Source organism: Ursus arctos, unplaced genomic scaffold, assembly GCF_023065955.2.
Source record: "Ursus arctos isolate Adak ecotype North America unplaced genomic scaffold, UrsArc2.0 scaffold_3, whole genome shotgun sequence".
NCBI lineage: Eukaryota > Metazoa > Chordata > Mammalia > Carnivora > Ursidae > Ursus > Ursus arctos.
Window position 1 is genome coordinate 906865 of NW_026622985.1, and position 22742 is coordinate 929606.

General features: G+C 48.1%; 1 protein-coding gene across 3 annotated transcripts in view; it reads left to right on the forward strand.

Annotated features, from left to right (window-relative positions):
* Positions 1–22742, forward strand: part of VOPP1 (VOPP1 WW domain binding protein) — a 114772-nt gene that overhangs the window by 69169 nt on the left and 22861 nt on the right. For 2 of the 3 annotated variants that reach the window (XM_026501583.4, XM_057304300.1), the window contains 2 exons: positions 4459–4536; positions 9722–9858. In XM_026501583.4, coding sequence (XP_026357368.1) covers positions 4459–4536; positions 9722–9858 — 215 coding nt within the window. The remainder of the gene's footprint in view (positions 1–4458; positions 4537–9721; positions 9859–22742) is intronic. The other variant, XM_048213000.2, reaches the window with a different exon arrangement.

Genomic DNA, 22742 nt, shown 5'->3' on the forward strand with positions numbered 1-22742 from the left:
GGGGAGGTTAACAGTCTCATTTCTCTGAAGCTGCAAATATACGCCATCTCTGTTCTCCAGCCCTGCACAGCCACGTCCTGCCCTCCTTCAGGGGTGCTCCTAAGTAGGCAGGTGAGCAGGGGGCATTCCCACTTGAGACCTGCGTCTTCTAGAATTTGACCATTGCAAGGCATCTTTCAGTAGAATTAGGAGTAGAAATGCAATGGCCATTTGACCAGTACCACGCGGCAGATGTCATGGGGGACCTGAAGCAGACCTTAGCGCAGCACCGTTGACAGCAGGGAGTGACCTTCTCGTTGGGCCTGAGAGCTGCCCTCAACCTACCAGGAGGAGGAGCGGAGTTCCTCTAGGCCCAACAGTAGCTTGAGATGGTCCAGTCTGGGGCTTACACCACAGAAGCTTTGAGGTAAAGCCTCTTGTGTGGTGACCTGGGACACACATATCTGTGTGCGTGTATATGTGAGCAAAAGAGAAGTGTCACAGAACGGTTCTTACGTGTGATGCCCTCTGACTTTTTTAAATCAGTCTTCACCTTTATAAAATGGATGTCACAGCCTACCAACTTGATGTCACAGTCCACCATGGGTCACAGCTGTTGAAAGACACCGTTCTGATGTACAGTATTGTGCTGTGTAGGCATTTCAGGGAATCTTTGTGGTCAATGTACAGGTCCACGTTAGAGAACCCCTACACGCATTATTAAAGAACGGTTGCTGAACTTCTATCTGTAAGGCTCTGTCCCAGGGTCCCGCTGCCACGTGCCTGAGGATTCTATGCTTGGTTCACATTGTCTCAGTTCCTGTGGTCTTGCTGAATATCCCTCCTCTCCCTCCCACTTCCTCGGGCCTTGATTTGCCCTCTGGGGATGGCTCTCACCACATTAAACTTCACTTCACCTGCTACATTTTCTCAGCCTGTCTTGCTAGTTCTCACACATCCCTTCACTGCCTTGCTTCTCTGTGTCTTCCAGTTGGTTCATTCACGTGAGCTAAGCGGTTGTGGAGTCACTGTGAATGAGCCCAGTCAGCTCACACCATCACTGATGGCTTGGGCCGTAGCCGCGTGTAAAAGCAGGGCCGAGGAAGAGCAGGCAAACCAAGTGGGGACGAAGAAGTTACCTTGGGTCATGGAAGACTCCGTATTACCCGAGAGACAGTGTCTGGGCCACACACTTCCTTGAAATGCTTGCCAGGTCCATTCTCGGCATTAGCCGATAGTGTCCTGAACTGAAAGGAGGCATAATATCCCTAATGCCTTGTTTTCTGAGCTTATTTCAAACATGAGGCTAATAATACTTCCCTTGTGTGTGCATGCTCTGGGTGTTCAGTGAGACGGTGGGAGACCAGCTGACCTGGTATCTAGAATGTAAGAAGTCCTCGCATCCTGTACCCTTTGTTCTTGTTTGTAGTAGTATTCTGTTGCTATATGATAAATTTCTACAAAGTTAGCAGATTAAAACTACATATATTTATTATCTTATAATTCTCATACATCACAAGTCTGGGCACAGCATCCACTAGTGGGTCCTTCATGCTGGTTCTCAGAAAGCTGAAACCAGGAGTTGCTGGGTTGTGTCCTCAGCTGGGGCTTGGGTTCTCCTGCAAGTTCCTGCAGGTTGTTGGCAGAAGTCAGTTCCTGTGGTTGTCGGGCTGAATTCCCTTGCTGGCCGGTTGGGGGTTGCACCCAGCTCCTGGAGGCCACATGGCCCTCTCACAGCACAGCAGCTGCTTGTTAAAGCCAGCAGGGGTGTCTTTGTTACACACCACCTCATGGAGCATTCCCTGATTGTGGCGTGGCCGTTCCGCCATATTCATGGGACCCTCCGCACTCAAGGGGAGAGGATCGTGTAGGCCATGTACACCAAGGGGCGGGGATGTTGGGGCCATCTTTGAATCCTGCCCATCACATTATCACATTTATCTTGAATCTAACATAATTGCTGAGGATTCTTTTCTTTACAGATTCATGATAGAAAATAGTTTAATCTCCTTTGTTTACTGTTACTTGTTTGAACTCCACGTACCCTAAAAGCAGGAAGTCCTATTTCTCCCTTGAATGCTCCCGTCTTCTCCCACACGGATGTGTGGGCACGCACACACACACACACACACGCACACTAGTTACCCGAGACCACTGGGACTCATTAAGGAGGACGGCACCAAGGACTTGCTGTGCACAGCGCCAGGCGTCTCGTGAGCAGACTATGCTGTCTGGGAGCTGTTGGGTCCTTGCTGGCCCAGCCCTGGCCCGGATTCCCTGCTCACGCCACCCCAGTCCCCTGCACTAGGCACTTCCTCTTGCAGTCTGTGCTTAGCCGCTCTTTTCCACAAGGCAGCCCCCGTGTCTGCAGCTAGGGCTGCGGCCAGCAACGCTGCACCAACACGGAGGTCCTCGTGCCAGCCCAGGGCATTGCCAGGTTGCATTTCTGCGTGGAGTCTGCTCAGATGTCACCTCTGTGAGTCCTCTCTGAACAGCCTGTTAAACTTGTATTACCTACCACCCCCTCTTGCTTGCTTTCAACCTGCCAGCTTCTGCTTTATTTTTCACCAAATTGCCATCCAACACAGTTCACATTTTTCTTGCTTGTGTGTCTTTCTCTTCTAGAAAGGAAGCTCCTCCAGGGCAGGACTTCTGTCTGGCTTTTCATTGCTCCACCCCCAGGATCCAGCACAGAAACACGTTCCTAGTACCGTGATGGCTTTTTGATGGATGCATAGGTTGTAAGAATCAGCAGCATTTTTAAATTTTGTAACTCAGGTATAATTCATACAGTGTTCTATCCGTTCCAGGTGTACAGTCTAATGATTCAGCAGTTCCACACATTACTCTGTGCCCATCAGGATAACGTGCTCGTCATCTCCACCACCTGTCCCCAGCCCCCTGCCTACCTCCCCTCTGGCGACCACCAGTCTGTTCTCCGTAGTTAAGAGTCTGTTTTGTGTTTGTCTCTTGTTTTCTTTGTTTGACTAGCAGCATTTTTAAGTACACACTTCAGTGCTCTGCTATTTGTTGGTTGACTAAAGCAAGTTAAACAGATGACCTTCTGTCACCAACTTACGGGAGCGTCTCACGGAAATCATAGCAAGTTCCACCGCGTACGTACAAGTTCGTGCCTGTGGGCTGCGGGAGGACTGGGCGTGGACGCGTCTGCATCGTGTGGAGAGCACGTGTGTGTGGTTCTGCTTCTGGTTCTGCTGGTGGCGGTGGCTCAGCAGGAGTCTCTCTCAGCTCAGTTTGTCCTTGAAATGACAGAGGGTTTAGCTGCAGTTCGGTGCCAGGTATTTAGAAAGATAGACACAAGCCCTGGGAGCCAACCAAGGAGAAACGGCGTCGGAGCTCAGGTTTGCTGAGTTTCACTTAACTCATAACTCTCCATCTTAACTAGTTTTCACGAAGATTTCCTAGGGAGCTATTTTCTACACATTTTTCTTCATAAAACAAGCCAATTTGTACTGGAATTATCTACAAATTCAGTGTCCAAGATCCTGGATCAAACTGTACATTTCTCCAGCTATTTTCTTTTAAGAGAAGAAAACTGGCAGGAACCTGGATCACAAGATCATTAATGTTCCTGAGAAACAGCCCACCCTGCTCCCTTCCCCCACCTGCCCCCACGTGGACTCGAGTCACTGTGGTGAGAGTTTGTCTATAAACACCAATGCGCAGAACCAAGGGACTTAGCTTCCATAGTAGGCCCTCTTTTCCAAAAACAGGTGGGGGGGTGGAATGTTAAAGTCCGCACTGAGTCCCAAGGGCCTTGGACAGGCAGCAATTCCAGGGGAGGCACAGCCCCTGAGCACCCCTGAGCCCTGCAGAGTCCCCAGCCTCAGGCACTGTGGAGGGGGCAGGGGCAGCAAGAGCAAGGACAGTCCCATCAGCAGACTGTATAAGGATGATGAACTTCGAGCAGCACTGTTAAGGGGTCCCGCCCTCCCACGCATTTTACTGGGAAACTGCGAAAACTCAATTATGGGAAACTGTGGCTCACAGAGGTTGAGTCACTTGTGAGAAGTCGCACAGCCATGATGTGGCCAGACCAGGACTAACCCTCCTATGTCATCTGATGTCCTGACCTCTGCTTTTAACCTCACTGGACTTGTCGGTACATCCGGCCATCCTCTGACCCTCGTCTGGGATCGGGCACCGAGCAGGCCCTGTGGCACATGGACACGGGTCTGTGGTTGCAGGGCTGATGGGTTTCGTGTGGGTCTTCGGTCCCAGGCAGCCCGTGTGGACCAGCACAGGGAGGGGCACAGTAAACGTGGCACTTTGAGTGACGCTGACTGCGTCCACCTCTGTACTTTCTGTGTGGGCGTGAAGACTGACAGCGGTCAGTTCCCCCAGGCTGTGATGCAGCCGGGCCAGTCCCGTCCTTTGCCCGGAAATCAGCCCGGACCTCCTGTCTGGTTCGGTATTCCTTCCGGGACACTGACCAGCCTCTGCCCCTCTCTCCTGCAGATGCCGCCCTTACGAGGACTGCTGTGGCTCCAGGTGCTGCGTGCGGGCCCTCTCCATACAGAGGCTGTGGTATTTTTGGTAGGTCACAAGTCTTCCTGCTCTCGACCACCCAGTGCCCAGGGTCTCTGACAGCATCGCGTCACCGTGCCCTGAGGTCTCGGTGTCAGGGACAGCCTTGGTCAAGATAACAGGCGTGTTCGGGTGGGCTTCCTGATGAGCTGTCCTGCTCACAGAGTTTGCAGAAAGCTCACTCCCATTTTCACAGGTTGCAGCTGAGAGAGGAGTGAATGTTTTGGAGGGTGGGCGGGGTGACAGGTTGTCCCTCAGCAGCTGCTTCGCCAGGTTCTGAGGTGGAACTGATGGTGATTGTCTGGAAGACCCAGAATTAGCAGATCTTGCTATAAAGCCCCTGCTGCCCGAAAGTCGTTCCCATTCACGTTTGTGTCAGCTGAACCCTAACTTCCAGGACAGACAGCCTGCTGACGATCTGCCAGCTCTGCGGAGGGAAATCGGAGCTGTCTGGTCTGTCAACTCTGCCTGAGGAGGGATCGAGGGAGCGCTGCTGACAGCGCATCCTAAAGGACAGACATGCATGTGCCACCAGCTGCAGGAACCCCCTCCCACCTCTCCCCTGCCCCACTGCCGTGGGCGTGTCATCTGGGCAAAGCCCACAAAGCTTCCTTATGACTTTTGGATCCTGATATTACCAGCTTCCAAAGACTTTAAGGCTTTTACTGAGCGTATTACAGCAGCCAATTGATGCTCCTTTCTGACAGGTTGTTCCCAATTTTTGATAAGGGAAAACAGCAATAAGTGGGGATTCCACAGGTCACGTTGTCTTTGAGAGGAGAGGCTGCTGTGGTATCACTGTCTTCAGCTCCTTGATGGGGCATTGGCCATTTGGGGGCTCAGCTCACCTGTCACATCTGGCCCCGGCCTGGCCTCCCTCGGGGCTGGCTTGACCTCCCCTGTCTTGATATCAGTACTTCTGGCGAGGCAGCCAAGTGCCGTGTTGCTGCCTCAAACTCTATCATAGGAGGTTTGTTTGTTTTTATCCCAAGATTCTCTAAATGTACACATCTCTGGGTGCACTTAGGGTGCAGTGGACCAGTTCCAAGCAGGGACAGGAGGACCAGGAGGGGTGGCATTGCAGCGCTCTGCTTCGCGTCATGCATACTCCCCTCAGGATTTTCCTCCATGGGGCCTTGTACTAGAAGGAGACAGGACTGTCTGGGCAAGAATCCTGAAATAGGAAGTTATGCCAGGTTGCCTGAAGCACCAGATGTTCCTAAAAATGAAAAAAACTTGTCAAAGTTGAGGTATTATGTGATATTTTTGAAAAATTGAGAGCCCAGGGGGCACCTGGGTGGCTCATTCAGTTAAGCATCTATTGATTTCAGCTCAGGTCATGATCTCAGGGTTGTGAGATCGAGCTCCATGGTGGGCTCTGTGCTGGACATGGGGCTTGCTTGGGATTCTCTCTCTCTTTCTCTCCCTCTGCCCCCCCACCACTCCCGCACTCGCTTGTTCTCTCAAAGAAAAAAAAAAAAAAAAAAAAAACAACGAAAAAATCGAGAGTCCAGGAAAAACGTGAGGGCCTAGAAGCTAGAGCATCTCCTGTTGTCTTTCCCGGGAAGCTTTACCCAAACCCGCAGTCAGGTGCCATTGAGGTCTGGGCCAGGGTCACTTGTCAGAGTTGGGGCATCTAGTAGGATAGCATGCAGTGAGTTAGTGGGATCCGTGCACACAGACATCGTGTGAGTGCCGTCACACGAGGGGTGCCAGGTGCCAGAAGGTGTGGTCAGGTTGCTGTGTTGAGATTCTGACAGGGGGTTCTGAAGTGAGGATGTAGCCAGATAATACCTCAAGGTGTAATTTTGAGGGGCCCCAGCTGAAGTCAAAGGACGCCTGGGTTCTTTCTGCTCAGTGCGTTCCTTCTCTCAGTAAACATAAACACAAAAGTATCTGGTACGCACCAGGGCCCCATGGGGAGGCACTTGCAGTAGTCAGGCTCCTGAAAGAGACAGATGTCTAAATAGGTAAATTACGTGTGTAGACTTTTGTTTCTTTTTAAAGATTTTATTTTATTTATTCGAGAGAGAGAGAGAAAGAGGAAGAGAGCATAAGCAGGGAGGAGCTGCAGAGGAAGAAGAGGAAGCAGACTCCCCATTGAGCAGGGAACCCCACTCCGGGCTCGATCCCTGGACCCCGAGATCACGACCTGAGCCGAAGGCAGGCTGAGCCACCCAGGTGTCCCTATTTGTGGAGAGTTTTAAACCAGTGTTCTGGAAACAAGGTAGAGCTTCTGATGCCAGAAAAGTTGGGGAAAGCTCAGAGACGGTATTCTGTGCAGAGACCAGCACATTAGACACATAAGAAGAGCTGATGTGGTGAGAGAGTGGCAGGAAACTCATGCGGGAGGCAGGTGTTTGGGAGAGAGGGATAGGGGATGGGAATATGGAGCTGGACATGGAGGGAAGGAAGGGCTGCTCTCCAACCTGGGTCCCACCTTGTTTTTGAAGACGTCTGTCTCCTTCCCATAGAACAAAGGTTTTGGAGGAAAATGCTTTCAAAAGTCCCTGCCAGTTCTAAACTCTTGAGTAATCTTTAACCAGCACCGTCTTATTGGGATTGGGAGAGCTAGACCGGTGGCGCCCCTGCTGGAGCTGGAAAGCACACTCGGAAGGAGTGAAGCCTGGCAGGGCTGGCGCTGTGCCTGAGCTCTGCTGCCTGGGCTCCCGCTTGGGGGATCCGGCTGCTCCTGGGTCTGCACAGGAGTTCCACCACTGCCTGGGATGTGCGTTCAGGGAGAGGGCCAAGTGCTGGGGGGAGTGCAGAAAGGGCACTTGAACAAACCAGCTTACTTTTGATACTAGAAAAGGCAGAAACTGCCTCTCTTAATCTCTGGAAAGCTCCCCAAACCTGCTCAGCAATCCATCTTTATACTTCAAAGGACTGCCTTTCATTCTGTTCTGCTCCTTTTCCCTAACTGAGGTCCTGCTTTCTCTCTCTCCTTGTTCCTCTAATCTCATTTCCCTGCCCCGTATCAGTTTCTCTCTTGAAATAAGTTCTTTCAGACTAATATTTCCATGAGGAATTGATACTGAAGCTGGCAGGTGGTCTCCTGCCATGTGACTTTGTTCTGTCCCTGCCTTGTACTTACTTGCTGTCAGTCTCAAGTATGAGGTGCAATGCCATTCTTATTTGGCTAGGAGAACAATGATTCCGTGTGATAGGATAATGCACATTTCAGTTTATCTCATGGAAGATACCCATAGCTCAGATGTCTTGTGCATTTTCCCATCCAGGGAGCCCGGTCTCTTGAGTGAGTGGTAGTGGTATTTGAAAGGGTAAACCCTCATACACAGCCAGCCTCTCTGTGCTTTGTATTTCTGCTCAGCTACTTACAGTTGGACTCACTGTTGAATATGAGATTATAATTGCGTCCACCCGAGGGAAATTAGTTTTAAGAGGTGACACAGTTCCCTTTGTGATTCCAGCATCTCGGTGCTGAGATGCCAGGCCCCTGCACAGTGGGGATTCGTCAGCTCCCCAAGACTGCAGCCCACAGCCGTCCTCCGGGGCCTCTTGCTTACCCAGGTTCCTGCCTGAGCACAGGTGCTGTTCTTTCCACGGAGAACGTGCCTTCCCTCCTCTTCAACTTGCCTGTTTCTTTCCATCCTTCAGAACTCAGCTCAGATGTCGAAGGGAAAGAAGTTTTTCTGATTGCCTCACTATAACATATACCCTTGTTTAAAACCTCTGGTTGCACTGACTTGTACACTTAAAAATGGTGAAAATGGTCAATTTTATGTCATGTATATTTTACCACACACACACCCCTCTGATTGCACCTTCATTTTTCTTTCTCAGCACTTATCAGAGTTGTAAATCACTGATCTGTAAGTTAGTTGTTTGCTGTTGCCTCCTCTAGTAGAACTCGGGTTTAATGGGCAGGGAGGGACCTCACCTTACTGTCTGTAATGCACAACATGGTGCTGGGAGCAGAGCAGCTTGCAAACTGTTGAGTGAATAATGAATTAGAAGACAGGTCAGAAAGCCACAATTTCAGCCCTTTCCTGAGTCATTTCCCGTCTTGTGCCTCTGATCTTTCTTCCTCCTCCATGTTCCAAGGTTGTCCACTAAGTACTTATTGACTGACTGATGGACTTAACTTCACATCATCTTAATATTCTTAAAGTCTTCATCGTCTGCTTTCTTCTTACATTTCACGTATGTGTGGTCAGGTGCCTTTAACCGTGACGCATTGGGCTCTGCGGCATGGTCCTCTTTCAGGAGGCCGTAAGCTGCCCACATGGTGTGGGTATATCGGCTGAGGTTCTGGAAGATTCCATGCGTCCCATAATAATGTCAGGTCAGAGACAGGCAAGAGTTTCCCAGCTATGTCTGTGCAGGACAGACAGCTTGGCTCCTCTCAGAATGACTTCCCTTGTTTCTAGAAAGACAAGGTGCAGCATGACTGTGAGGTGGGAAGGAGCCGTTTGTCCATCCGTCAGTCACTGTGGAATACCATCAATGGGCAGCCTCTGGGAATTCCTGGATGGGTTGGACAAAGATCCTGACATTAAAGCAGTCAGGTCTACTGTTTGTTAGACTTTAAGGTCGCAGTAGGAGAATGTCAGCCATACTTAGAGATTTCACATTGGCAGCTTCTTTACTGACTGTGAGTATTTTCTCTAGTTCTGTAGTTTTCTGTAATTAAGGTGTGCTTTAGGAAGGCCACCATTTAAAGTTTCTTAGTGAGTGTTCATGTAATGGTGGAGAGAAAACTGCTGGGAAGGATAACTGTGCTTACCCTTGCTGCTTTCCTGGTGAAGACTGGAAAGTGGGGAACACGGACAGTGCGGCCAAGCTGGATCAGCCGTGGCTTGCGTTCAGATGGCACTGAGAAGGCCTCTCCAGTTTGTTTTTTTTTTTATGTTTTTTTATTATATTATGTTAGTCACCATACAGTACCTCTCCAGTTTTGACTAAAATTATTGAGTTGAGGTCAGAGCCACAGATAGGAGGTGATGGCACAGCCCTTTGGAGCATTCTGAGACAGAAAGCTCACTCAGAGAGCGTCTTTCCCCCGGGGGTCCTCCACCCAAGCATGTCCTGGCAGAAGTGTCAGGGGAAGGCCAGCCTGAGGAGCCTGGTGCCAAGCCCCTAGGACCCCTGCACCCGCGCTTCCTGTTGGCGATGCCCACGTCCGAGGCCTCCGAGCCCGGCCCGGCCACCTCACCACTGTGCTCTCCTGCAGGTTCCTCCTCATGATGGGGGTGCTCTTCTGCTGTGGGGCCGGCTTCTTTATCCGGAGGCGCATGTACCCCCCACCGCTGATCGAGGAGCCTGCGTTCAACGTGTCCTACACCCGGCAGCCGCCGAACCCCGCTCCAGGTCAGCCCACCCTCTGTGCTTGTCTGTCCTGTCTGCGGTGTTTGTGTCCCCTGCAAGCTGGTGAGGTACCTGCTACCACATACGCGCCTGGGGGAGAAATTCGGGCCGTGAGTATGCACTTCAGTCCTGGTGACCAGCCTTCCGGCGCTTTCCTGCTGATGAGAAGTGCAGCGCCGGCTGGATTGTGCTCGTGTCCCTCGTACTCTTACCTGGGTAGTTGGGCACCTCTTATGCGTGTCTGTACCGTTCATGTGTGCGTACCGTTTGCTCTTTTTCCTTAAGAATTACTCACATATAAATTTCTGTGTACAGACAGTGGTGTTCCTGTTCTCATAATGCGTCTGGACTAAACGCTAATTATGCCGCTCCACGGTGATTTGCTTAGGTATCCTGTCCTCGCCATCTTCTGCGTCCTCTTGTTTATTATCCGTTCTCTCACCAAGTGCGTGTGCAGTTTACTAGTGTCCTGCACACTTACAGCGCTGCCGGGGACGTTTCTGCACATGTTACATTGGCCTAGTTAGGGAACATTACCCAAAGTGATGCCACCCAGTCATAAAGTTAGTGGTTTCTTAATTTTTACACAATTGCTTTAACTATCTAAAACTCTCAGGTACAATGGTGGGTGAATTCAGGCTTCGCTGGGGACCCACGGCTTCCCTAGTTTTGACATTGTCTGTGAGATGCATCCCTTCCCTTTGCGGGAACCTTGTAAGGAGGACGGGACGGGGGGCGGTGAGGCGTTGCGCACTCGAGCTCCCATCTTTTGGCCGCCGGGTGCCTTGCGGCTGGCGGGCATCACAGGTGCCACCTGCAGAGTGGAGGCAGGGATTCTCCGTGGATCACACACTGCGAGGACGCAGAACTCTGGGAGCGGCTCCTGCCGTGGGGTTAAGGCCTGGAGCTGCGCTATGCGGTGTAGGCTTGATGGGTAACAGCACCGTTAGCTTAAAATTTTGTGCAGAGGGTAGATCTTACATTAAGTGTTCTTATCATAGTAATAACAAATTTGGAGGTAAGGAATAGATTTATGGCATATATTGTAGTGATGACCTCACGATATATATTTATCCCCAAACTCACCAAGTTGTATACATTAAATATGTTCAGCTTTTTGCATGTCAGGCATAACTCAAAAAACCGGTTTAAAAAAAAAAAAAGAGGGGGATTTAGTGTAAAAAGTTTTCTCTCTCCTGTTCACATGAGGACATGCTGTTCTCAAGATGCAAAGGGAGTGGAGATAGACATTTGTTCATTAGTTCTTTTACACCAGATACTCCTCAGTTTTTTTTAAAGAATCATCTTTATTATTTTTTTAAATGTTACTAAAAGATCTGAATATGGATTTTCCGTAACAGTTCAGAGGTTGCTGTACTTAAACTTTCAATCAGGGTAGTATGACTTTTCACATGTAAGTGGATTTTTATTCTTTCATATTTGGAAATATTTGAGTAGCTTCAAATTTACTCCCTAGCATAGGGTGAGGTGCAAATTTTCAGTTAAAATTGGGGAAGGCACAAGATTAGATTTCATCTGGATTAATTTGAGTCAGTCCTTTGATTTTTTTTTTTTTTTTCTTTTCCAAGAATGAAACAGTAGATCAGAGAAATCTGATCAGTGTCAAAGACTTACAAATTTCCTCTTTTTTTTTTTTCTGTTATCACTATGTCAATTCGTAGTGCAGGGAAAAGCAGTCCATGTCCCACGTGGCCGCAGATGCAAGATGCCACATGTCCTTTGTCCACGGTGCTGGCCAAGCGTCAGGTCTGTCGTCCCTTTACTGTCAGGGTCACTGCGGTGAGCAGGTGGAGCTCCCAGCTGCCTGCCATGTAGTTCCCCTTGAATGTCTGTGGCGTCTCAGTATTTCCAAATGAGAACGCTGTGTGTCCCCCATGTGCCGTCTTCCTCATCCTGCCTCTTTTCTGCATCTCGGTACACCCCATGTGGGGTCCTCAGTCCCCTTATCAACCACACCCAATAAATAGGTATCAGATCCTTCCATGTCTTATTTCAGACTCTTACCCCTGAGCAGTGGCTGCTGAAAGTTTCCCAGTCGCTGATATCTTCCAGCTCTTTGTCTACCACAGTGCCACCAGAAAGTTCTCTATAAAAAAGTTACAAAGCACATAGGTCATGTTATTCTTCTGCTTTAAAGTTCTCTGCCATCTCACTTGGCTCCCAGCAGGCCCACACTCCTTAGCCAAGGACTCAGAAGCCTTTACAAACCCGTCCCTGCACCCATGGCCTTGCTTCTGCTTGGTGCCCTGTGTGAGCTACCTGCTCTCTCAAGTCCCCCCCATCGCAGGAGACCCCTGCCGTGCCGTTCGGCTGCCTGGAAAATGCCCTCTTGGTGAAATTGTCCCAGGCCATATCCCTTCATTGCCTTTCTCTCCTGGCTGCTTTGCCAAGTGCTTTAACAGCCTTGATTGTGGTGAGTTTTAATCCCTTTGTGTATCCTTCTGACCCCCTGCCGAGCCCGTGCTTCAGTAGGATTTCCATCTCAGGCACCAGGCAGACTCCTGTCTGCCAGCTGAGTGAACTGGTCAGCCTGGGGTCGGGATTTGCTGTGGCCACACTCAGAGCCTGGAGCCCTGGCCTGCGTCCGTTGCTCACTCGGCCCGTGTACACTGCACAGCTGCGAAGCCGCGGCAGGTACGTGGGACACCGTGGCACGGCCTGGGTTCTAGCCCTCGCTCACCCGCTCGTGCATTGCGTACTTCGCACAACTTTGTGTGAAAGCCTGTGCGATTGCACAAGTGACTGTGTAGTCACCAGCCATGGTGAGAGCTGTGCTGGACAACTTCAGGATGCGGGGAAGCCATGCGTGTGGGAGGCCGTCTGCTGTACAGGTAGATGGGAGTGAATGTTTAAGTGGGGATGAGCAGGGAAGGAGTGAGGGACCGGGGATGGGCAGAGAGGCCCCTGTGGTCATAATTTCCTACCAGCCTTTAACACACTCACCACGTCTCCGGAGCTGCAGAGCTGCAAACAGCTGTTGTCCTTCCTGTGACCACAACACCCACCGCAGGACGAATCGAGGGCAGGAGAGCGCCCAGTAAAAAGTCGTCCCTTTGTGGACGGCAAAGGAAGACCAGAAGTGCCAGTGAGCAGCTGCTGGGGATGAAGACAGCCTCTTAAACCCTCGGGCAGTGTGGTGTGGCCCCGTTCTACCTTGTGGCTGGAGGCATTCGGAGAAGTGGGTGCTATTGTCCTCCAAGACCTCTCGTGATGCATTTGCACTGGAGCTGTGTGAAAGAGCCCATTCACCACCTGCTAAGACGCACTGATTTAGGGGTTCCCACCTCTCTGCCCTGAGTCATCACCGTCTTCCTTCCATTTGTACATGTCATAGAGGCCTGGAGCGGTATGAAACAGTCAATCCCAGGATATACTAGAGTATCACAAGAATTGAGCTTGCTTTGTTCCATGAGAATTGGGCTTGCTTTGTTCCATGGGCGTGGGCAGTTTCCATAATTTCACTACGAAATCGAGGTCTGTGTCATTTGTTCACAGCACTGAGCTCGGAAGCTTGGAAGTGCTTCGATTTGATTCTTTAGAACTAGTCATAAAAAAAAAAATAGGGCCTGTTGGCTTTTTAATGATTCCGATGTGGATACCCGTCCCATGCTGTCGGTGGCATTCATCCGCTCTGCGGCAGTTAGTTGGGATCCTGTAACGCTCAGGCCACAGTGCCCCTGGGGATGTGCAGTGGAAGAGGAAGCCCGTGCAGAACTCGGCAGTCTAGGAGGAGAAACTCGGTGCACTGACATTACACGGTAGGGTCACAGGGTAAATGCTATGCCCTGGAATATGCTCAGAGCTCAGGAAAACAGTGTCTTCGTGAAACACAGGACAGTGTTCGTGGATTTGCTGAGTGGCTCCATTTCTCTTCTGTTGACCTGGGGGAGGGGAAGTGGATTCTGGTGAGCGTTGCTTATTCCTGATGAAGAAAAAGCAGAAGGTTTTAGAGAACCCATACTCATGCACAGGAGAACAGGGGGAGGATAGCAGCTCATACCCTGGTATGTATGCATGGGGGCACACAGCAGTGGTCCAGCTGGGACCAGCATCCTCGTCCAGTGTGGCTGAGTGAAGAAAAGCAGATCTAGACGTTGCAGAGACGCTCCTAACTAGGGCATGAGGAGGACTGTGGCAGCATCCTGGTTTTAGGGAACTGATGCAGGTTGGAGCAAGACCTGGGGAAGAGACTGACAAACTAGGTACACAATTGAAGTTCAGAGATAGGGCTCCAAAAGAAACAATGGCGGAAGCACAAGGCCTACCATTAGTTCATTTGGGCTTCGAGCTAGGTGAGGGGTCTTGCAGAAGCTGTGGTTTGGGGAACAGAGGCACCTGGATAGAGGGTTAGGAGGCCTCAGGTCTATGAGATCACAGTGGCCACTGTCTTTTCTGAGCCTAGGCTCTTTATCTGCAAAATGGAATCATATGAAGAAAAGCACTCCTCGTTTTAGTTAGTCTTTATATATGGAGGTGGCCAAAATGTAACTGGAGAAAGTCAGAGCTCCCAAAATGCTATAGCCTCCTGTCCCCCAAATCTTTCCACCTCATGCTGCTGGCAGGGCCCATGGATAAGTCCTCCCGGGTAGAGAGGAAAGGTAGACTTCCTTCCTTCCTTCAGAAAACATGAGCTAACTGGCAGCAGCCACTGTGTTCCCGCAGGAGGAGGGGTAGGACCAAGATAGCCTCACTGCTGCCCTTTAAGAACTTGTAGAAAAGGGGCTGGGAAGAGGGTCAGAAGATACAAACTTCCAGTAGTAAGATAGATAGGTTCTGGGATGTGATGCACTGGTGACTATAGTTAACACCTCATTGCATATTTGGAAGCTGCTAAGAAGCTACACCTTAAACGTTCTCATCACAAAGAAAAAAGTATGTAACCGTGCAAGGAGCTGGGTGTTACATAACTTATTGTAGCGATCATTTTATAATATAAACACAGATATCAAATCATTATGTTTGTATCTTAACCTTGTACAGTGCTCTGTGTCCGTTATACCTCGATGAAACTGGCAGAAAAAAGGAACTTTTAGAACCATGGGAAAGAACGTAAAACCCTGGCTAAAGCAGGGCTGTGGGTCTGGAGGAGAGCAGGGGCTGGACCTCAGGAAGCCCTGAGTGCTGGTCTCAGCTGAACTTGGTGTCACGGGTGAATGTAGGGAAGGGGCGACGGGGACCACCAAGAAGAGGACTCAATTATGGCCTTTCTTCCTAATGGGATATTATGTGGGCACCAGAGTTAATAGTGAAGAGCAAGGCCACGTAAGTGTGGCAAGCCGAGAGTACAGCTGTGTTTGGGGAGGAGGGTGGCGGGTGATGTGTTGTTCAGAGTGTGGATTCTGTGTCGTCGCACAGATGCATAGAGATCAGGCAGAGTAAGTTACGAATCTGTGGTGTTAATGTGATTTGTTTTCTTTTAAAATGGTTTCAACACTGGTTAATGTGACTGACACTGAATTAAAAAAATAATAAAATCGAAGAGGATGGAGTATTCCATCCATATTCCATTGGGAGCTACGTCGTTCCTCCTTTCCAGCAGCGCACTTGGGGTGAGCTTGTTGATGGTTTTCTGGTGGTTCTCGTGTCTCAGTCGTCTACGTGCAGTGACTCTAGTGGTCTGACGGAACGACAGCAGCTGCAGGGAAATGGAAATAGCAGAGAGGATGTTTGACGGTCCAGCTACCGTCCAAATCAGAGCTGGCACACCAACAGAGCTGCTTTAGTTCTGGGGAGGACCTGATTTTTGGAGCCGGTGGCATAAGCCTACTTCCACTTCGGTGTGACGGTCCCTCGGGTGTGCGAGGCGGAGAGCACACAGCCCTGCGGTCGTCTGTTGCCATCTCTAACCTCTGTAGCTCTAAGGGTCAGGTTGTTTATTTCCTGAAGAAACTGGGTGGGGAGACGCTGGTGAGCGGCTGCCCTGGGATTCCCTGGAGGCTCCCCCTGCCCCTCTCTGCTCAGGGGCACCCCTTTCAGGATGAAGTTACCCTAGAATTTTTAGTTTTGGTGAAATAAAGTAACTGGAAATATTTAAGTTTGTTTGAAAGTCACAGACGCCGGTGTCCTGATACACTTCCATAGCTGCGGGAATACTCCGGACAGTCCATCCCTGGCGGCAGAGGGGCCTAGTTGACCAGATAATGTGGGCGAGTGAGGTGTGGTTATGAGAGCTGTGTCATCTAGTGGAGCCCAAGAACGACTGCCTCACAGCATGCGCTTCCTCCTTGCGAACCAGAAATATTTCTCCAGAAAGTTCCATGTGTCTGTCTGTCTGATTTTCTGCTTGTGTGTCTTACCCTTTCTGTCATTCTTACTCTGGTAATTCTTTCTAACTTTGATGCCACCCTTTCCTTTTCTGTGACAACTCAATTGCTATTTCGTATGATTTGCAATACTCAGTTCATATAAAGCAGATACATCTAGAATGTTCTACCATATAAAAATAGGAGTTTAATTTTTTCCTGCCATTTGAAAATGTGAGGGTTTTCCCCCCATAAAAACATTTAGTATCCTTAGCTACTACAAACAGATAACCCACTTCACACAGAGTGCAATTCAAAAGGAAAGGCATTTTTTATAGTCTGCCCTGTTGGTAGGCAGTTCACGTTTTTACTTCAGTAACAGCAGTGTTCCCATCTATCATCTTTGATCACTGGGGACAGAAACTTCTAGCACATTTAAGTCTTCTGCTTATTATTCTCTGCTCTGCCATTGGCAGAGATCGATCCCCTTTCCTGCCCAGTCCACATTCTTAAAAACCCGTCATACTTCAGGGAAGATGACACAAGTCTGAAAGTGTGTTCCTTACGTGGTTCGTAAGAGCAAAGCCAGTCAGACAGACTGTTCCCACCCACTTCGTTTGCAGGAAGGTCTGCTGTTTCCTCTGCCCGGACTGCCTCCCAGGCCTGTCATCATGAACTTTTCTCCCTAAGTGTGTTTGAAATGTCTCTGACTAGTCCTTTCAGAGCTGAAGTAAGGACAGACTCGGGCCAACGCAGACACAGGGCTCCGTGTCGCAGAGAGGTCCCCACACGGTGTCTTGTACGCACAGTCTTCTGTCACCTGTCAGCATGTTTTAAACGCCCCGTGCTGTGTGTTAAATGCTGTGCTTCGCCTCCGTGCATATAGTGGAGATGAAACAGATGGCCCCCGCCTCTGGGCTGCTGAAGGAGGACAGCGAAGCAGAGTGACGGCGGTAGGAATGCCTGACCTCTGATCCAGCAGAGCAGTGTGGAAGCTGTGGACCCTGAAGTCTGAAATGTTTACTCTTATCCTACAAATTCAGGTTGTCTGTGGAACTTCAGCAAAAATACAACATGCATTTTCCACTTGATCTGCCTTTTCCCTTTTAGTTGACCTTTTAGTGTCCTCTAATACATTTCATCTTTTTTTAGAAGACGTTTAATGTCTTGGGGAGATACTTTACAATGTTTTTCTGTCTGCTGTTTCTTGTGTATTAATATTTTAACCCTTACGAAATACAGATCAAAACCACGATGAGATACCACCTCCCACTTGTCAGAATGGCTAAAATTAACAAGTCAGGAAACAACAGACATTGGCAAGGATGTGGAGAAAGGGGAACCCTGTTACGCTGTTGGTGGGGATGCGAGCTGGTGCAGCTACTCTGGAGAACAGTATGGAGCTTCCTCAAGACGTTAAAAATAGAGCTACCTTATGACCCAGCAGTTGCACTACTAGGTATTTATCCAAAGGATACAAAAATAGTTATTCGAAGGGGCACGTGCACCTCGATGTTTATAGCAACAGTGTCCACAGTAGCCAAACTATGGATGGAGCCCAAATGTCCATCGACTGATGAATGGATGAAGAAGATGTGGTATAATATATACAACGGAATATTACTCAGCCATGAAAAGAATACAGTCTTGCCTTTTGCAACGTGAATGAAGCTAGAGTGTATTATGCTAAGTGAAATAAGTCAGAGAAAGACAAATACCATATGATTTCACTCATATGTGGAATTAGGAAACAAAACAGGTGAACGTAGGGAAAGGGAAGAAAAAGAGAGGGAGGCAAACGGTAGGAGAGACTCTTTAACTATAGAGAACAAACTGAGGGTTGCTGCAGGGGAGGTGGGTCGGGGTCAGGCTACGTGGGTGATGGGTATTAAGGAGGGCACGTGTAGTGATGAGCACTGGGTGTTACAGGTAAGTGATGAATCACTAAATTCTACTCCTGAAACCAATATTACACTATATGTTAACTAGCGTTTAAATAAAAACTTGAAACAAAAAAGATTTTAGCCCTTACGTCTCTGTGGAGGAAGAGCTGTGTAGGAGGAAGCTAGGCTGGCTACTCCTCTGAGATCCATGAAGATAATTATCATTACTGAAAACAAAGCGAGCTTACAGTGGGCATGTAGCCAACCAGGGATATTTCACTAGTCCCCTTTGATTTACCATAGGCCAAAAAGAGAGAAAAATGGTACAAAATTACAGTATCCTACCGGTCATGGGGTTCATGCCTACCTTCCTGCTGATGAGTCAGTACTGTGTTCTGCTCCACACCCCCAAACTGGCACCAGAAGCTTCCGAGGAAGCAAGCCAGCTCCAGCATCACCTTTGCCGTCTTTGGGCACCTTTGCCCAGTGGTTTGTTCACGAGGCTCCTGTCAACTGGTGAAGCACGTGAGGAGGTGGAAAGATGGGAGAGCGTGTTTGTCTGGGTTCAGTGAAACACTGGCAAAGGGGTGGAAGGACATCCATGATGCTGATTTTCCACAAAAGGAGCCCCCGTATTGAGTTTGACTGTTTTCGTGCATCTTCATAGTATCTACTTTTGGAATAAAAGTAACATGTTGGGGCACCTGGGCGACTCAGTCGATTAAGCGTCCGACTCTTGATTTTGGCTCAGGTCATGATGTCAGGGTTGTGAGGTCAAGCCCCATGTCGGGTGCTGTGCTGGGTGTGGAGCCTGCTTAAGATTCTCTCTCTCCCTCTCCCTCTGCCCCTCCCCCCTTAATAAAAGTAGCATGTCTGCATTCTAAATCAGCAGCAAAGATAGTAGTAAACATTTTTTAAGGCAAGAAAACAGACTAGATGGGAAACATTGAGGAGATATAAAAGCAAACTATGACAGTGGAAGACTACCTACAATTTATATTACAGTGACTCTAAATGTGTTAAGGTATCATCAAGTTGTGTGAAAAATCCAATGGTGTACTGCCTTAGAGAGAGACAGCTGCGGAATGTAGCAGGAAGGTCATAGGAGTGCGTGAGGGCATGTCAGCAGAGGGTGAGCAGAGGTGATTTGATAGCCCCCCAGGAGAACCTTCAGTGAGTCACAGGTGGACGAAGAGGAGCCGGAGCTGGCTGTCACCACCGCGGGATGAGGCACTGGTGACAACAGAGCAGGTGTGGGGCCCCTCTGGCCTTAGAGTTGACAGGACGTACAGAAGAGTTCCAGTGAAGAGAGGGACCTGATCTCTTTAGGACTCAGATTTCTCTTCCAAGAGGGGCAATAACGTTACGAAGATCGATAGACAGTTGGAAAGCGTCTAGTTCTTGCTACTTGGAGTTTGAGCTGGAGACATAAGTGCAAACCTGGGAGCTTGTTGCAAGTGCAGACTCCCTTGTGGCATCCCAGAGATGCTATGGCAACATCTGCATTTTAACAAGATCCCCAGGTGATAGACTGCAGTACCACACAGAGGCCTCTAGACGTTTGATAAGAAACAGGCAAGGCGGGGGCGTTGTTGGTAGGAGCTAATGTCATCTGTGCTAGGTGTTAAAGCCCGTGTAAGAACTTCTGAGATCCGCAGGACTGGAGTAGAATTAATCCTTATCTCCGCTGGGATGTGATCACTGTTGCTTTTTTTCCGCCTTGTGCTCCAGGATTTGCTCCTTGGAATACCGTTGTATTCTTAGAACAATTGTTTTGGCTTCTGTTGTAAAAAGTTGTCAGTAGTGATAAAAACTTCTCTTCACTCAACTTCTGATTTATACAGTGAGGAAAGAAAAACTGAAAACTTTTGGTGGAAGGGTTTTATTTCCTACTTACCATGCTCATAAACTTGTGTCTGCCTTTTCTTGTGGGACATTGGGTCCCCAGTGTTCTTGTGTGTCTCAGCTGTATTTCAACTCTATAATCTCCATAAACCCTGGCAGGTCAGCATGAAAGTATTAGGTACCTAATATAGATACTCCTTTTAACTCTCTCCCTCCTCCTCCTCTCAACGTAGCAGTAGAAAAAGGCCCCCTTTTTTGTAATGTAAATACAAGAGGAAGTATACAGACTCATTTCTTCCCTGGTTCTCTTTTTTCCAGCTTACCAGTATTACCAGTCTTTTGTTTATCCTACAGGAAATAACCCATGATTTTCTGAATATATACACATATAAAAAAGAAGTCTTTTTAATAAGCAATAATTTAATTAATTAATTAATTAAAATAATTTAAAAATAATTTTGTATTGTGAAGATGTAACTTGAGTTATATATTGAATAAATTCAAGTGTATAAAATGAAAACTTAGAAATGAGAGGGAAGAATGCTGTGAACTGTAGAAGTGCCCATGCATTACTATGACCCTGACCAAAGTATAGAAATTACTGGTGCATTTAAAATAATTTATGGAGTTATACATTACCAAGAAAATCTAAAGAAGTTTACAAAAGCAGAAATCATATACCTCAGGGTCTGGGCTAAGGGGATCTTGGTTTCATTTCTAACTTCATGCCTCTCTAGCAGATCTTGGGAGTGTGACTCTGTTTCCCTAAGCTTCAAGCTCCTGAACTGTGAGGCTGAGATCATAAGAGAGTTTCTAGGGTGATTGTGTAGGAGGTGATCCGCAGACAGCACTTAGTTCCAGGCCTGAGACAACACTCTGTAACTGGCAGCAATTGCTCCCACCCAGTGGTTCTAAACTTGTAGTTTTAAGAAATCTGTAAATGAGCAGATAAATAATCTGCTCCCCCTGGGAAATAAAAGAATACTCCCTCAGTCGTTTGTTGAGCAAATGAAGGGTAGGGGTGAGGGAGGATCCTAAGGGCCTGGTATTGACCCTGCCTCACCCCGTGCCTGGGTGGACACCCAGTCTTCCCAGTCTTCCCATCTCAGCAAACGGCAGCTGCGTTCTTGCAGTTGCTCGGGCCTAAAGCCATCTTGACATCCTCTCCCACCTGCACCTCTGCTGCTGTCGGCTTTAATTCAGATTCTCACCGGAGCCTCCTAACTAGTCTTCTTGCTCCCACCTCCCCTGCTTTGGTCTGTTTCCAACAAAGCAGACACAGTCAAAGAGGGTCAGAGCTTCCTAGGTGGAAGACTTAACGGCCCTCTAGAGGCCACACACCGTGCTCACAGGCAGAAGTCTTTACAGTGGCCAGCAAGGCCCCTCGCTGTCTCTTACATCTCCCCCCCACTGCTCTTCCGTTCCCATTTACCTCTGCCGCTGCTGTCCTCCCAGCTCATTCCACTCCCGCAGCACGCTGGCCTCTTGCTTTTCCTCAGACCTTCCAGGCTGCTATGTTGATGTCCTTTGAACTGTGATTCCTTTTGCCTGAAAGGCTCTTTCTCCATCTGAACCCTCCCCATCACGTACAAGCCGTGCTCCTCCATTACCTTACCCCCTCCGCTCATGGTGATTTCTTCATTTCTTTTAGGTCTTTCACCTTCTCATGAGACCCTCCCTGTGCACATAGTGGAAAATTGGATTCCCTTTCCTCCCCCCTTGTTTGCTTTTTATCCAACATCTCTGCTTTATTTTCATTTTTAACACTTAATATCAATTAATGTACTGTATTTTTTTTAAAGATTTTATTTATTTATTCGACAGAGATAGAGACAGCCAGCGAGAGAGGGAACACAGCAGAGGGAGTGGGAGAGGAAGAAGCAGGCTCATAGCGGAAGAGCCTGATGTGGGGCTCGATCCCATAACGCCGGGATCACGCCCTGAGCCAAAGGCAGACGCTTAACTGCTGTGCCACCCAGGCGCCCCAATGTACTGTATTTTTTGTTATTTACCTTGCTTATTGTCTCTCTTAGCTTCAAGCATCATAAAGACTGAGATTTTGTTTTTGTCATTGCTGTGTCCTAAGTGCCTGGAACAGTACTGGCACACAGTAGGAATTCAATATTTGTTGAATACACAAGTGAATATAAGAATCAGTATGAATGTTAATACAAAAACATGTGCAATGTATGTAAATTGACTTCTAGGGGTACATTCATAGCGTTATTCTTTGTTAAAAGTTTAAAATATAAAAACAAATGAACCTCCTTAAAAGAGGTTCAGAAACTAATAAACTCACAGAAAGCAGTAAGAAGCAAATAATAAAAATATAAATTAATTGCACAAAGCAGAAGAATAGATTTGCAAATTTAAAAGTTAGTACTCAGTACAAAAGCAATAAAAGTAAGTGTCATTGCACGTCCTACCCTTGAACAGTAAAACAGGGAAAAAATAAAATCATAAATTAGAGCATTATAGGTCCAGAGAAGATGAAGCATTATAAGGAAGTATTCATGACATGGAAAGCCTTGGTAACATAGGAAAGTGTACATTACGCAAGATGCATCAGAGCACTGAAAATGTCAGTGCACCTAACAAGAGCTCGAAGAACTTTTCAAAGAATTAACTTCTAAAATGGCTCTAAATTCATATGGTATCTTTGAAACTTTTAAGAACCAGTGTGTTTCAATGGTGTATGAATTACTACAACGTGTAGAAAATTATGGAAAAAAATTATAGAAATCTACATAATTTGTTTCGTGAAGCTGGTGTAACTGGGAGACAACAACAGAATTAACTTATACTGAATTGTGCTTAATGTGCATAAATACAAAAGTCCTAGAAAGCTAATTAACATGTCAAAGAAGTAAACCACCATAACGAAGCATTGCTCTTC